At 43.6% G+C, this 12,433-nt stretch overlaps 1 protein-coding gene across 2 annotated transcripts in view; it reads left to right on the top strand.

Moving 5' to 3' along the window:
- The window catches only part of LOC137351803 (E3 ubiquitin-protein ligase TRIM11-like), a 46,550-nt gene extending 34,746 nt beyond the window's left edge, over window positions 1-11,804 (top strand). For both annotated transcript variants that reach the window (XM_068016656.1, XM_068016655.1), the window contains 2 exons: window positions 383-504; window positions 10,982-11,804. In XM_068016656.1, coding sequence (XP_067872757.1) covers window positions 383-504; window positions 10,982-11,532 — 673 coding nt within the window. In that variant the 3' untranslated portion in view covers window positions 11,533-11,804. The remainder of the gene's footprint in view (window positions 1-382; window positions 505-10,981) is intronic.
- The last annotated feature ends 629 nt before the right edge of the window (window positions 11,805-12,433 follow it).

Here is a 12,433-nt window from a genome sequence, read left to right as displayed (position 1 = left end):
TCCCTTCATCAACATCACGAAAACAGATGATCGGGTCATTGTTACATTGCTGCTTGTCGGCTCTTGCTCTGATCATATCAGCTGCCATGTCTCTTGCATTGCAACAGTGACTACATTTCAAAAGTACTTCATTCGCTGTGAAGTGCTTTGGGATGTCCCGAGGTTGTAAAAGGGGTGATATAATGCTAGTCCTCTTTCTTTCTTTAAAGGGGCACTTTGTATGGAAAGTACTACAGAATATTGAAAAGGAGCATACATTCCAAAATAAGGCACCATAACAAAATGTCACTATGAAACTGTTTTAATTTCTGCCAGTAAAGGACTGACCTCTGTCACATTCGTGAAAAGCTCACAACCTTTTAAATGTGTTTGTGTGATTTAGTAACTTATCAAAACCATTCTCGTTGCTCCCACCTCCGAGCTTGGATGCAACAAAACTGCGGGAGATGGCACATTGGCTGCAGGAACGGGTGGAGAGGAACAGAGATGTCACGATCTTACTATGTAAGTAGTGAAGCAATAGAATCCTCACTATTTACACCATCCATGCTTCACGCAAACTGTTGCCAATATTGGGCAAACGGCACTAACTATTTGGCATTTCCATTAAAGTCAAGTACAAAGGCTACCAAAGGGGAGATCAGTGATATTAGTCAATCTACAGGCCATGCAGATATCTAGAAGGTGACTGCCTTTTTTGAATCATGGTATCATAGAATTTTACATCACAGAAGTATGTATCCTTGTTCAGTCGCAAATCATCAGTAAATCATGGTAATCATTTCTCTGGAAAAGAGAAGGCTGAGTGCTGACCTAGTATACATCTTTAAAATTATGAAGGTGCTTGAAAGGATAAGCATGGGAAAGATGTTTCCACTTGTGTGGGAATCCAAAATTAAGGGGCATAAATACAAGATGGCCATTAATAAACGCAATAGGGAATTCAGGAGAAACTTCTTTCCTCAGAGAGTGGCGAGAATGTGGAACTTGTTATCACATAGCGCAGTTAAGATGAATAGCATAGATGTCTTTGGGAGTTACATAATTACATGAGGGAGAAGGGAATAGAAGGATATGTTGATAGGTTTAAATGAAGTAGATTGGGAGGAGACTCATGTGGAGCATAAACACCAGCACAGAACAATTGGGCCGAATGGCTGTAAATTCTGTGTAATTGTATGTAATTCCAGGTAAAGGAGGAAGCCCCTCAGCTCATTATGCCCATCATGGCTCTCTATCTGCTGATTCTGCCACTCATCTGTCTTTCGCCTATATCCTTTTAAATTTTTCTGTTTCGACTATTTATCCACATACTTCTACCTTGCTTCACTGATTTCCGTGTCCTTGCAAACTACCGCCTCATCTCCAACCTCCCTTTCCTCTCCAAAGTCCTTGAACACGTACCCGCTCCAAAGTCATGCCCATCTTTCCCAGAACTCCATGTTTGAATTTCTCCAATCAGGTTTCTGCCCCTGCCACAGCCCCAAAACACCTTTTTATCAAAGTCACAAATGACATCCTACGTAACTATGACAAAGGTAAACTATCCCTCCTTGCCCTTCTTGACCTGTCTTTGACATGGTTGACCACATCATCCTCCTCCAACATACAAACATACGAATTAGGAGCAGGAGTAGGCCACTCGGCTCCTCGAGCCTGCTCCACCATTCAATAATTTCATGGCTGAACTGATTACTCCACATTTCCACCTACCCCCGATAACCTTCCACCCCCTTGCTTATCAAGAATCTATCTACCTCTGCCTTAAAAATATTCAAAGACTCTGTTTCCACCGCCTTTTGAGGAAGAGAATTCCAAAGACTCAGGACCTCTGAGAGAAAAAATTTCTCCTCATCTCTGTCTTAAATGAGCATCCCCTTATTTTTAAACAGTGACCTCTAGTTCTAGATTCTCCCACAAGGGGAAACATCCTTTCCACATCCACCCTGTCAAGACCTCTCAGGATCTTGTATGTTTCAATCAAGGCGCCTCTTACTTTCCTAAATTCCAGCAGATACAAGCCTAGCCTGTCCAACCTTTGCTGTAAGACAGCCCGCCCATTGCTGGTATTAGTCGAGTAAAACTTCTCTGTACTGCCTCAACACATTAACATCCTTCCTTAAATAAGGAGACCAGTACTGTACACAGTTCTCCAGATGTGGTCTCACCAATGACCTGCATACCTGAAGCATAACCTCCCTACTTTTGTATTCAATTCCCCTTGCAACAAACAATAACATTCTATTAGCTTTCCTAATTACGTGCTGTACCTGCACACTAACCTTTTGCGATTCATGCACTAGGACACCCAGATCCCTCTGCATCTCAGAGTTCTGCAATCTCTCAGCATTTAGATAATATGTTGCTTTTTTATTCTTCCTGCTAAAGTGGACAATTTCCCACTTTCCCACATTATACTCCATTTGCCAGGTCTTTGCCCACTCACTTAACCTATCTATATCACTTTGTAGCCCCCTTATGTCCTCTTCACAAGTTACTTTCCTACCTATCTTTGCAAATTTAGCAACCATACCTTTGGTCCCTTCATATAAGTCATTTATATAAATTGTAAAAAGTTGAGCCCCCAGCACAGATCCCTGTGGTACACCACTCGTTACATCTTGCCAACCAGAAAATGAACCATTTATGCCTACTCTCGGTTTCCTATTAGCTAGCCAATATTCTATCCATGCCAATATGTTACCCCCTACACCATGAGCTTTTCTTTTCTGCAATAACCTTTGATGTGGCACCTTATCAACTGCTTTCTGGAAATCTAAGTACAATACATCCACCGGTTTCCCTTTATCCACAGCACATGTAACTCCCTCAAAGAACTCCAATAAATTGGTTAAACAGGATTTCCCTTTAACAAAACCATGTTGACTCTGCCTGATTACCTTGAATTTTTCTAAATACCCTTCTATAACGTGCTTAGTAATAGCTTCTAACATTTTCCCCAAGACAGATGTTAAACTAACTGGCCTGTAGTTTCCTGCTTTCTGTCTCCCTCCCTTTTTGAATAAAGGAGTTACATTTGCTATTTTCCGATCTAACGGAACCCTCCCCGAATCTAGGGAATTTTGGAAAATTAAAACTGGTGCATCAACTATCTCACTAGCCACTTCTTTTTAATACCCTAGGATGAAATCCATCAGGACCCGGGGACTTGTCAGCCCGCAGTTCCAACAATTTGTTCAGTACCACTTCCCTGGTGATGGTAATTTTCTTGAGTTCCTCCCTCCCTTCCATTTCCTGACTTACAGCTAATACTGGGATGTTACTTGTATCCTCAATAGTGAAGACTGATGCAAAATATCTGTTCAATTCATCCGCCATCTCCTTATTATCCATTATTAATTCCCCAGACTCACTTTTTATAGGACCAACATCCCATTTGTTAACTCTTCTTTTTAAAATATCTATAGAAACTCTTACTATCTGTTTTTATATTTCTAGCTAGCTTTCTCTCGTATTCTAATTTTACCTTCTTTATCAATCGTTTAGTCATTCTTTGCTGTTTTTTATATTCTGTCCAATCTTCTGACCTGCCTCCCGTCTTCGTGCAATTATAGGCTGTTTCTTTAAGTTTGATAATATCTCTGTTTTAGTTAACCACGGATGAGCCGGTCCCATCCTTGGAATTTTTCTTTCTCGTTGAAATGTCTCTATTCTGTGTATTCTGAAATATCCCCTTAAATGTCTGCCACAGCATCTCTATTGGCCTATCCCTTAACCCAATTTGCCATCTTGTTGCACATACCAGGTCTAGTATAGCCTGCTGTCTGGTTGGCTCCAGAACGTATTATTCCAAGAAATTATCCCGAAAACATTCTATGTACTCCTCATCTAGACTACCTCTGCCATCTGATTTTTCCAGTCTATATGTAGGTTAAAATCCCCCATAATTATCGCAGTACCTTTCTGACAAGCTACCATTATTTCTTCCTTTATACCCCGTCCTTCAGTGTGGTTAATGTTAGGTGGCCTGTACACCACTCCCACAAGTGACTTCTTGCCTTTATGATTTCTCATCTCTATCCAAACTGCTTCTACATCTTGGTCTCCTGAACTTAGGTCATCCCTCTCTATTGCGCTAATACCAGTATTAATTAAGAGCTATCCCTCCACCTTTTCCTAGCTTCCTGTCCTTCCTAAATGCCATGTACCCTTCAATATTCATGTCCCAATCTGTGTTGTCCTACGGCCATGTCTCTGTAATGGCTATCAGATCATACTTATTTATTTCTATTTGCGCTCTCAGTCCATCTGTTTTGTTTTGACTGCTATGTGTATTCAGATACAGAACCTTTAGTTTTGTCCTTTTATTATTTTTGTAACCTCTAGCCTTATCTGTTGATTTACTCTTAGATTTGTACGCTCTGTCCCTTCCTGTCACAGTCTATCATTTCTCATATTAATACCTTTCTCGCCTTGTCTCTACTCCTTGATTTGCCATATCTACCAAGTTTGATCCCTTGCCCTCACTATTCAGTTTAAAACCCTCTCTACTTCCCTAGTTACGTGGCTCGCTAGAACACCGGCCCTAGCACAATTCAGTTGTAGACTGTCCCAACAGTACAACCACCACTTTCCCCAGTACTGGTGCCAGTGCCCCACGAAGAGGAATCCACTTCAACCATACCATACACCTCTACACTGTCATCCAGCTGGGTGGGAATGCCTGGTTCCATCCTTATCTATCCAATCGTATTCAGAGAATCACCTACAATGGCTTCTCTTCCTGCTCCTACACCTTTACCTCTGGTGTCCCCCTCCCCTCCCCTTGGCCCCCTCCCTCCTATTTCTGTTCTACCCGGTGCCCCTCAGTGACATCATCCAAAACCACGGTGTTAGTTTTCCTGCTAAAACACCTGACTCTACTTTACCACCACCTCTCTCAACTCCTCCACTGTTACTGAATTATCAGACTGCTTATCTGACATCCAGTACTGGATAAGTATAAATTTCCTTCAATTAAATATTGGGAAGACTGAAGCCATTGTTTTTGGTTCCTGCTCCAAACTTCATTCCCTTGATACTGACTCCATCCCTCTTCCTGTCAACAATCTGCGACTCAACCAGTATGTTTGTCACCTTGGTATCATATTTGACCCTGAAGTGAGCTTCAAACCACATATTCATGTCATCACTAAGACCTCCTATTTCCACATCATAACGTTGTCTAACTTTGCTTTGTCTCAGCTCATCTCCTGCTGAAACCCTCATGCATGCCTTTGTTACCTTTAGACTTGACTTTCCAACACACTCCTGACTGGTCTCCAAAATTGCACCTTCAGTAAACTCAGTCATCGAAAACTCTACTGCCTGTGTCTTAACTTGCACCAAGTCCTGTTCACCTACCACTCCTGTGCTCACTGACCTACATTGGCTCCCAGTAAAGCAACATCTTGATTTTAAAATTCTCATCCTTGTTTTCAAATCCCTCCATGGACACACCCCTCCCTATCTCTGTAATCTCCTCCAGCTCCACAACCCTCCAAGATATCTGTGCTCATCTAATTCTGGCCTCTTCAGCATCCTAGGTTTTTAATCGCTTCATCATTGGTGGCCATGCCTTTAGCTGCCTAGGCCCTAAACTCTGGAATACCCTCCCTACACCTCTCCGCCTCTCTACCTCCGCGTTCCTCCTTTAAGACCCTCCTTAAAACATACCTCTTTGACCAACATTTTGATCATCTCCTCCTAAGGATCAGTATCATATTTTGTTTTAAAATGCTGCTGTCAGGCACGTTGGGACATTTTATTACAGTAAAGATGCTATACAAATATAAGTAGTTGTTGTTGTTTCTGGTAGGCCATTCCATGTCTGAATAGTCTTCTATATTTAAAAAAAAAGATTCTCCTAGCCACTTACTTTGTTCTCTTGGTCATAATCTTAAATTCATGGTCTCTAGTTGGCAACTCACCATAGAATGGAAATAGTTTACCCCAATTCACCTCATCAAAGCTTCATAATTTTGAATACCTTCGTTAACTCTCCTCTTAAACCTTCTTTGTTCTAAGGAAAAGTGTCTCCTCATAACTTAAGCCTCTCATCCCTAGGATCATTTAAGTGAATCTCTTCTGGACCCTCTCCCTGGCCTGTAGGGTGGTACAAAATTGGGCACAATGGGGTTCTTCGCAGCAAAGGAGCAACTGTAACCGCTGCTATGACCTGTGACCCTGCTGTGACCCTCACCCAGTTTCCTGAGTGAGGGCTGGGGTGGGGGATGGTGTGGTGGGTGTCATCTTGAATTCCTATTCCACCAATCCAATATTTGCTGGGAAATGAAGAACAACATAACAGTTTTGCCCCTTTGTAACTTGTAAGCATGATCCCTTGTCCTCCCTAACTTACTGTGAATAGAATCCTGTTTGCTTTAGCAAGAAGTCGGCAAATGTATGAGGGTGAAACAGCTACAGAATGACAGATTATGGAGAGGCAATCATGGGGGAAGGCAGCGTCCTTTCTCTCCTTAATTTGCTCTATCTGTATCTCCATGTCCATGTGTGAAAACCAAGGTGATCTGCTGGTTCCCTGAACTGCCTCATGACACATCTTCCCCTTCCTAAGACTTGTTCGGCATTGGTGTGCCAGATGCCTGCAAAGCTTCAGATAAGCTGAAGCGTTCCTGAATGAATCCAGCCCAGGCATCCTGGGCAGTTACGTGGAGCAGCTACAGGTAGCCTGACCACATCCGGGTCATCCTCCTTTTTAAAAAATTTGTTCAAGGGATGTGGGTATCGCTAGCTAGGTGAGCATTTATTGCCCATCCCTGCTTGTTCTTGAGAAACTGAATGGCTTGCTAGGCCATTTCAGAGGGCATTATGAGTCAACCACATTGCCAGACATGTAGGCCAGACCTGGTAAAGACAGCAGATTTCCTTCCCTGAAAGACATTAATGAACCAAATGGGTTTTTACAACAATTAACAATGGTTTCATGGTCACCATTAGACGAGCTTTCTAATACCAAATTTAAAAAAAAAATTGAATTCAAATTTCACCATCTGCTGTGGTGGGATTCAAACCCATGTCCCCAGAGCATAAGCCTGGGCTTCTGGTCCAGTGACATTACCACAACGCCAGTTCTCCCTCTCTGCACGCTTCTCCTGTTGCTCCTCTTCTTCCTCCTCCTCCTCTGTAGACGCCGAGCGGCCATCACCTTCCTCCTCCTGCAGCTTCAGTTCATCTTCTCCTGTGCTATATTGTGCAAGGTGCAGTGCAGGCAGAAGCAAAGAAATTCAGGGCTGTGGTGATTTTGATGCCCCTGACAATGTGTGCCCGCCTGGTCTGCTTGGCAGGAGGTCTTCTTCCAGGAGGTTGCAAATGTCAGATGGGAAAGTCTGAGCCTCCTGAGGCACTGGTGCTCAGTCATGTCCAGAGAGCTAATCCTGTATAACCCGTACTGGGGACAATGTGCCCACTAAACTGTGCACATGCAGGAACACAGCAGTTTGGAAGGTACCAGGCAGGCCCTGTTCTGTATTAAATACCATGCCTGCATAGCTGGGCTAAACAATTTAAAGGCAATGTGCATTGAAAATACTGGCCAAGCACAACAATAACATTTTTACAGGGAACATTGGTTGGGGTGGGGGTGGTGGGTATCTCCCCTTTTGAACTGGAGCTCTGTGTTCATCCCCTCTGTCCTGTGGAGTAGCAGGTGGCTGAGGCGAAGGCAGCTGCTGCTGCTGCTGTTCCTCTTGATCCTCATCAGTGGTCCAAGGTCGAGCTGCAAAAGCTGCTCCCATGCTGCTGAGAAGGCTGACAGCTGGGAAGTGCAGATCAAAGGCAAAAAACTCCAAGGTAGCAAAAATGACCTCCGAAGTGCTGGAAATCACCTCTAAAGCACACTCTTAGAACAAATCCTGTGTGTATTTTTTTTTCATTTAGAGATACAGCACTGAAACAGGCCCTTCGGCCCACCGAGTCTGTGCCGACCAACAACCACCCATTTATACTAACCCTACAGTAATCCCATATTCCCTATCACCTCCCTACACTAGGGGCAATTTACAATGGCCAATTTACCTTTCACCTGTAAGTCTTTTTGGATGTGGGAGGAAACCAGAGCACCTGGCAAAAACCCACACAGTCACAGGGAGAACTTGCAAACTCCACACAGGCAGTACCCAGAATCGAACCCGGGTCCCTGGAGCTGTGAGGCTGTGGTGCTAACCACTGCGCCTTTCACTTAGGCATAGAAGCAGCTATTATATCTTAAGAATTTAAAAGCTTTCCGGACTGTCAATTGCTCAGCACCATCAATCCTGCTGTTCCCTTGCCTTGTTTAACTTGATGAGTACCAGGAAGCCCGGGAATCCCGTGCGCTGACAGTTAAAGCCAGAATCCAGGGTTAAAAATGTACTCAATTGCCTTAGCATATGTTAATAGCAGACCCACGTGTTCCATGGGGATTTCCCACGTGCTAAATGTGGTCATGTTAAATGCGGAAATCCGCGATTCCTGCCAGCTTCTCAACACATTGTCATTTTTGGATCTTTTAACCTCCTGCATGTACTGACACCCGACCAACCTAACAGGTTAAAACTCTCCCCAGAGTGTCCGTTCATAGAGTCATTGCGTTATACAGCACAGAAACAGGCCCTTTGACGGTCTTTAACTCATTTTAGTTCTTTAATTCTACATTAAGCAGTGAAATATATTTCCTTTGGATGTCAATTAACACTTTCAGAAAGGGATGATTCTTGGATTGGTTCTGTGGAGGTGGACTGCATTCATCATTCACCATTACAGTGTCTTCAAAATTCAGGATCAATGAAAATATCTCAAATCAAATATTTAGAACCTCATTCTTTCCTGGGTTACTCCTGAGATCTATTTCTGGAGTCATATAGATTTAATAGTACCTTTATTTGTTCATTAATTCTCACGATATGGCAAAGCTCAGCTGTGATTCATTTGCATTATGCACACCTCTGATTTGGAAGGTTATAGATTCAAGTCCCACTCCAGTGATTTGAGCCCATAATCTCAGCTGACACGCCAGTGCAATACTAAGGGGGTGCTGTACTATCTTACAGGTCAGATGTTAAAAAAAACTTGCATTTCTATAGCACCTTTTAGAGTCATTATGGCACAGAAGGAGGTCATTCAGCCCATCAAGTCCATGCTATCTCTGTAGAGCAATCCAATCAGTCCCATTCCCCCTCTCTATCCCCGTGGCCTTGCAAGTTTATTTCCCTCAAGTGCCCCATCCAATTTCTGTTTGAAATCATTGATCGTCTCAGCTTCCACCATCCTCATAGGCAACGAGTTCCAGATCATTACCACTCGCTGCATAAAAAAGTTCTTACTCACATCCACCAACCTCCTGCATCTCTTGCCCAAAACCTTAAATCTGTGTCCCCCTAGTCCTTGTACCATCAGCTAATAGGAACAGCTTTTCTTTGTCTACCCTACCAAACCTGTCATAATCTTGTACACCTTTATCAAATCTCATCTCAATCTCCTTTGCTCCAAGGATAACAACCCCAACTTCTCCAACCTAACGTTGTAACTAAAATTCCTCATCCTTGTAAGCATTCTCGCAACTCTCCTCTGCACCCTCTCAAGGACCTTCACATCGTTCCTGAAGTGTGGTTTTTAGATTGGATTAGAGATACAGCACTGAAACAGGCCCTTCGGCCCACCGAGTCTGTGCCGAACATCAACCACCCATTTATACTAATCCTACACTAATCCCATATTCCCAACAAACATCCCCACCTGTCCCTATATTACCCTACCACCTACCTATACTGGTGACAATTTATAATGGCCAATTTACCTATCAACCTGCAAGTCTTTTGGCTTGTGGGAGGAAACCGGAGCACCTGGAGAAAATCCACGCAGACACAGGGAGAACTTGCAAACTCCACACAGGCAGTACCCGGAAGCGAACCCGGGTCCCTGGAGCTGTGAGGCTGCGGTGCTAACCACTGCGCCACTGTGCCGCCTGGTGATCAGAAATGAACACAATATTCTAGTTGTGGTCAAACAGAGCATTATAAAGGTTCAGCATAACTACTCTCACCTCTGAGTCACAAGGTTCTGGGTTCAGGTCCTACTCCAGGGCTTGAACACAAAAACCAAGGCTGACACTCCAGTACAGTACTGAAGTTGTGCTACACTGTCGAAGGTGTTGGACTGAATTTTACCAGCTTGCCACCGATCTTAGAGGTGAGCTTCAAAGATGGCTGCCACGTTTCCTACGTTGCAACAGTGACTACACTTCAAAAATGTTTCATTGGCTGTAAAGCGCTTTGGGATGTCCTGAGGTTGTGAAAGGTGCTATATTAATGCAAGTTCTTCCTCCTTTTGTTATTGCCCATCCCTAGTTGCCCTGAGAAACTGGCATTCTTTTTTTTCATGAACCACTGCAGTCTTTTTGGGAATTCCAGGGTTTCAGCCCAGTGATGATGAAGGAATGGCTACATATTGTACACCACTCCCGTGTTGATTCAAAGCTGTCTCTGATTTTAACATCAACACAGGATTGATGTTATCCAGGAGGTAGTCTCAGGTCACTTAGATATCCCTGGCACCAACATACATTTGTTTAAATACACGAATCTAAATACGTGTTTAGATGTGTGAACCTCTTCAGTTCCTCCAATTGAAGATGGTGAAGAACTGAACCCTCCCCCCCCACCCCCACGCCCCAGGAACAATTCCCTTATTGTACTGAAGGGTAGGGGCAGCTAGAAGGGACATGCCAATTCTGCACTGGCGTGATTTCCACTGCAGCCTGTCAATGGTGCCAAGGGACTAATTTCTCAGGGAAGCCCAGGAGCTCCCTGACCCACACCCTTGACATGACATGAGGTGGGTGAGATATCAACCAATGGCTCCATATGGAGTGACTCTCCCCACCAGCAATTCACACCCTCTCCAGCCCCAGTACTTTTGGAGTCCAAACCGCTTCCAAGAATGAGTGGCAAGAATTTATTCAGATTTCTGCTTTTATTCACAGATGGACTGACACCAATTCTGGATCCAGACACAGCCAATCCTCAATTGGCTGTGTCCTATAGTAGGAGGAGCGTGGTGCTAACTAAGCAGAAACGAAGGTATCCTGACCATCTGGAACGATTCGACTGTTTCCCCCAGGTCCTGTGTGCTGAGGGCGTTAGCTGTGGCCGCTCTTACTGGGAGGTGGAGGTTCAAGGAGGGTGTTGGAGGGTGGGAGTCTGTTACAGGAGTCTGAGTCGGAAAGGGCCGGGTGCTAAGTGTTCACTGGGAATGAATGATAAATCATGGAGCGTGTGCTCAGTGCTGGGCTCATGTACAGCACTGTACAATGGGAATAAAACAAAAATAACTGCTGAAAATCACTCCAGAGTGGGAGTGTATGTGGATATTGAAGCTGGAATAATCTCGTTTTACAGTGTATCTGACAGGAAACTAACTCTGTTACACTCCTTCCAACAGCAAACATTCACTGAACCCCTCTACCCAGCTCTGACAGTTAATGAGTGCGATGCTTGTATCACCATGTGTGCTTTGAGTCTGACACTTTCTTGACTCCTGAATTTTTGAGCTATTTCAGGAAAGTAGTTAGGATTTTGATCTCCTGGCTCTGATGAGTAACCAAGTAAAAGTTTCATGCTCCCATTTTCTATTGGCTGAAGAAAATAGTGTAACACGGTTTTAGCAATTTAAAGGTAAAATTTTAAAGATATGCAACTAGATTCAGAGGACTGGTGGGTTCTTGAAAATTGATCCTTTTTTGTGATTTTTTAAATGTTTAAACAACATTCTATTTTTATATATCTAGCGTATATTAAAAACCTTTCTCTGCATATACCGTCTACAAAAGTTTATTACCTGTTGTCACATTTTTGTCAACTTTTACCATCATCAAGAGTTTTGTCTATATGTAGAATGGAAAATTCCCATGTAAACAGGTCACACTGTAATTACACTGTCTTGTCTGAGTTGGTGCTTCAGCACCTCAGATTGGCACTACCCAGTTCCCAGCCTGTAATGCAGAAAATCTCCTATTCATTCTTCTTCCTTTTAAGGGGTTCTACTGTCCCTTTAAGATCCCTCAGTCTCTCTTCAGATTCTGCAATAGCATCCCTCTGTTGCACTGGAACTGATATTCCTGCCAGGTGTGCATCAGAATAATAAATGACTCCTGTCCCAGAAGACCCTAACTTTACCTCAAGGAAAATCCAGCCCTTTGTATTTTCTCCCAAAGACCCTTAATGGATTTCAAATGGGAATCCTGCAAGCTGACTTGTTCGGGAGGGATTTCTGCAGTTCAGCCTGCTCTGTGCCCTCCTGTTGTCACCTTATCTGCAGAGGAAAAAGTGAAATGACCTCACTAGCACTAGGTGATTCTCTTCTTTGCAAAGAAGGTTGCACCAGCAGCCCTCCTGATGGTATTGCTTTGATGGCTGACCAGCCTTTAGAAACACTC

This window comes from Heterodontus francisci, chromosome 36 (assembly GCF_036365525.1).
Source record: "Heterodontus francisci isolate sHetFra1 chromosome 36, sHetFra1.hap1, whole genome shotgun sequence".
NCBI classification, from domain to species: Eukaryota; Metazoa; Chordata; class Chondrichthyes; order Heterodontiformes; family Heterodontidae; genus Heterodontus; species Heterodontus francisci.
The sequence above is the reverse complement of the archived record's forward strand: the minus strand, read 5'-3'. Positions and strand labels throughout refer to the sequence as shown.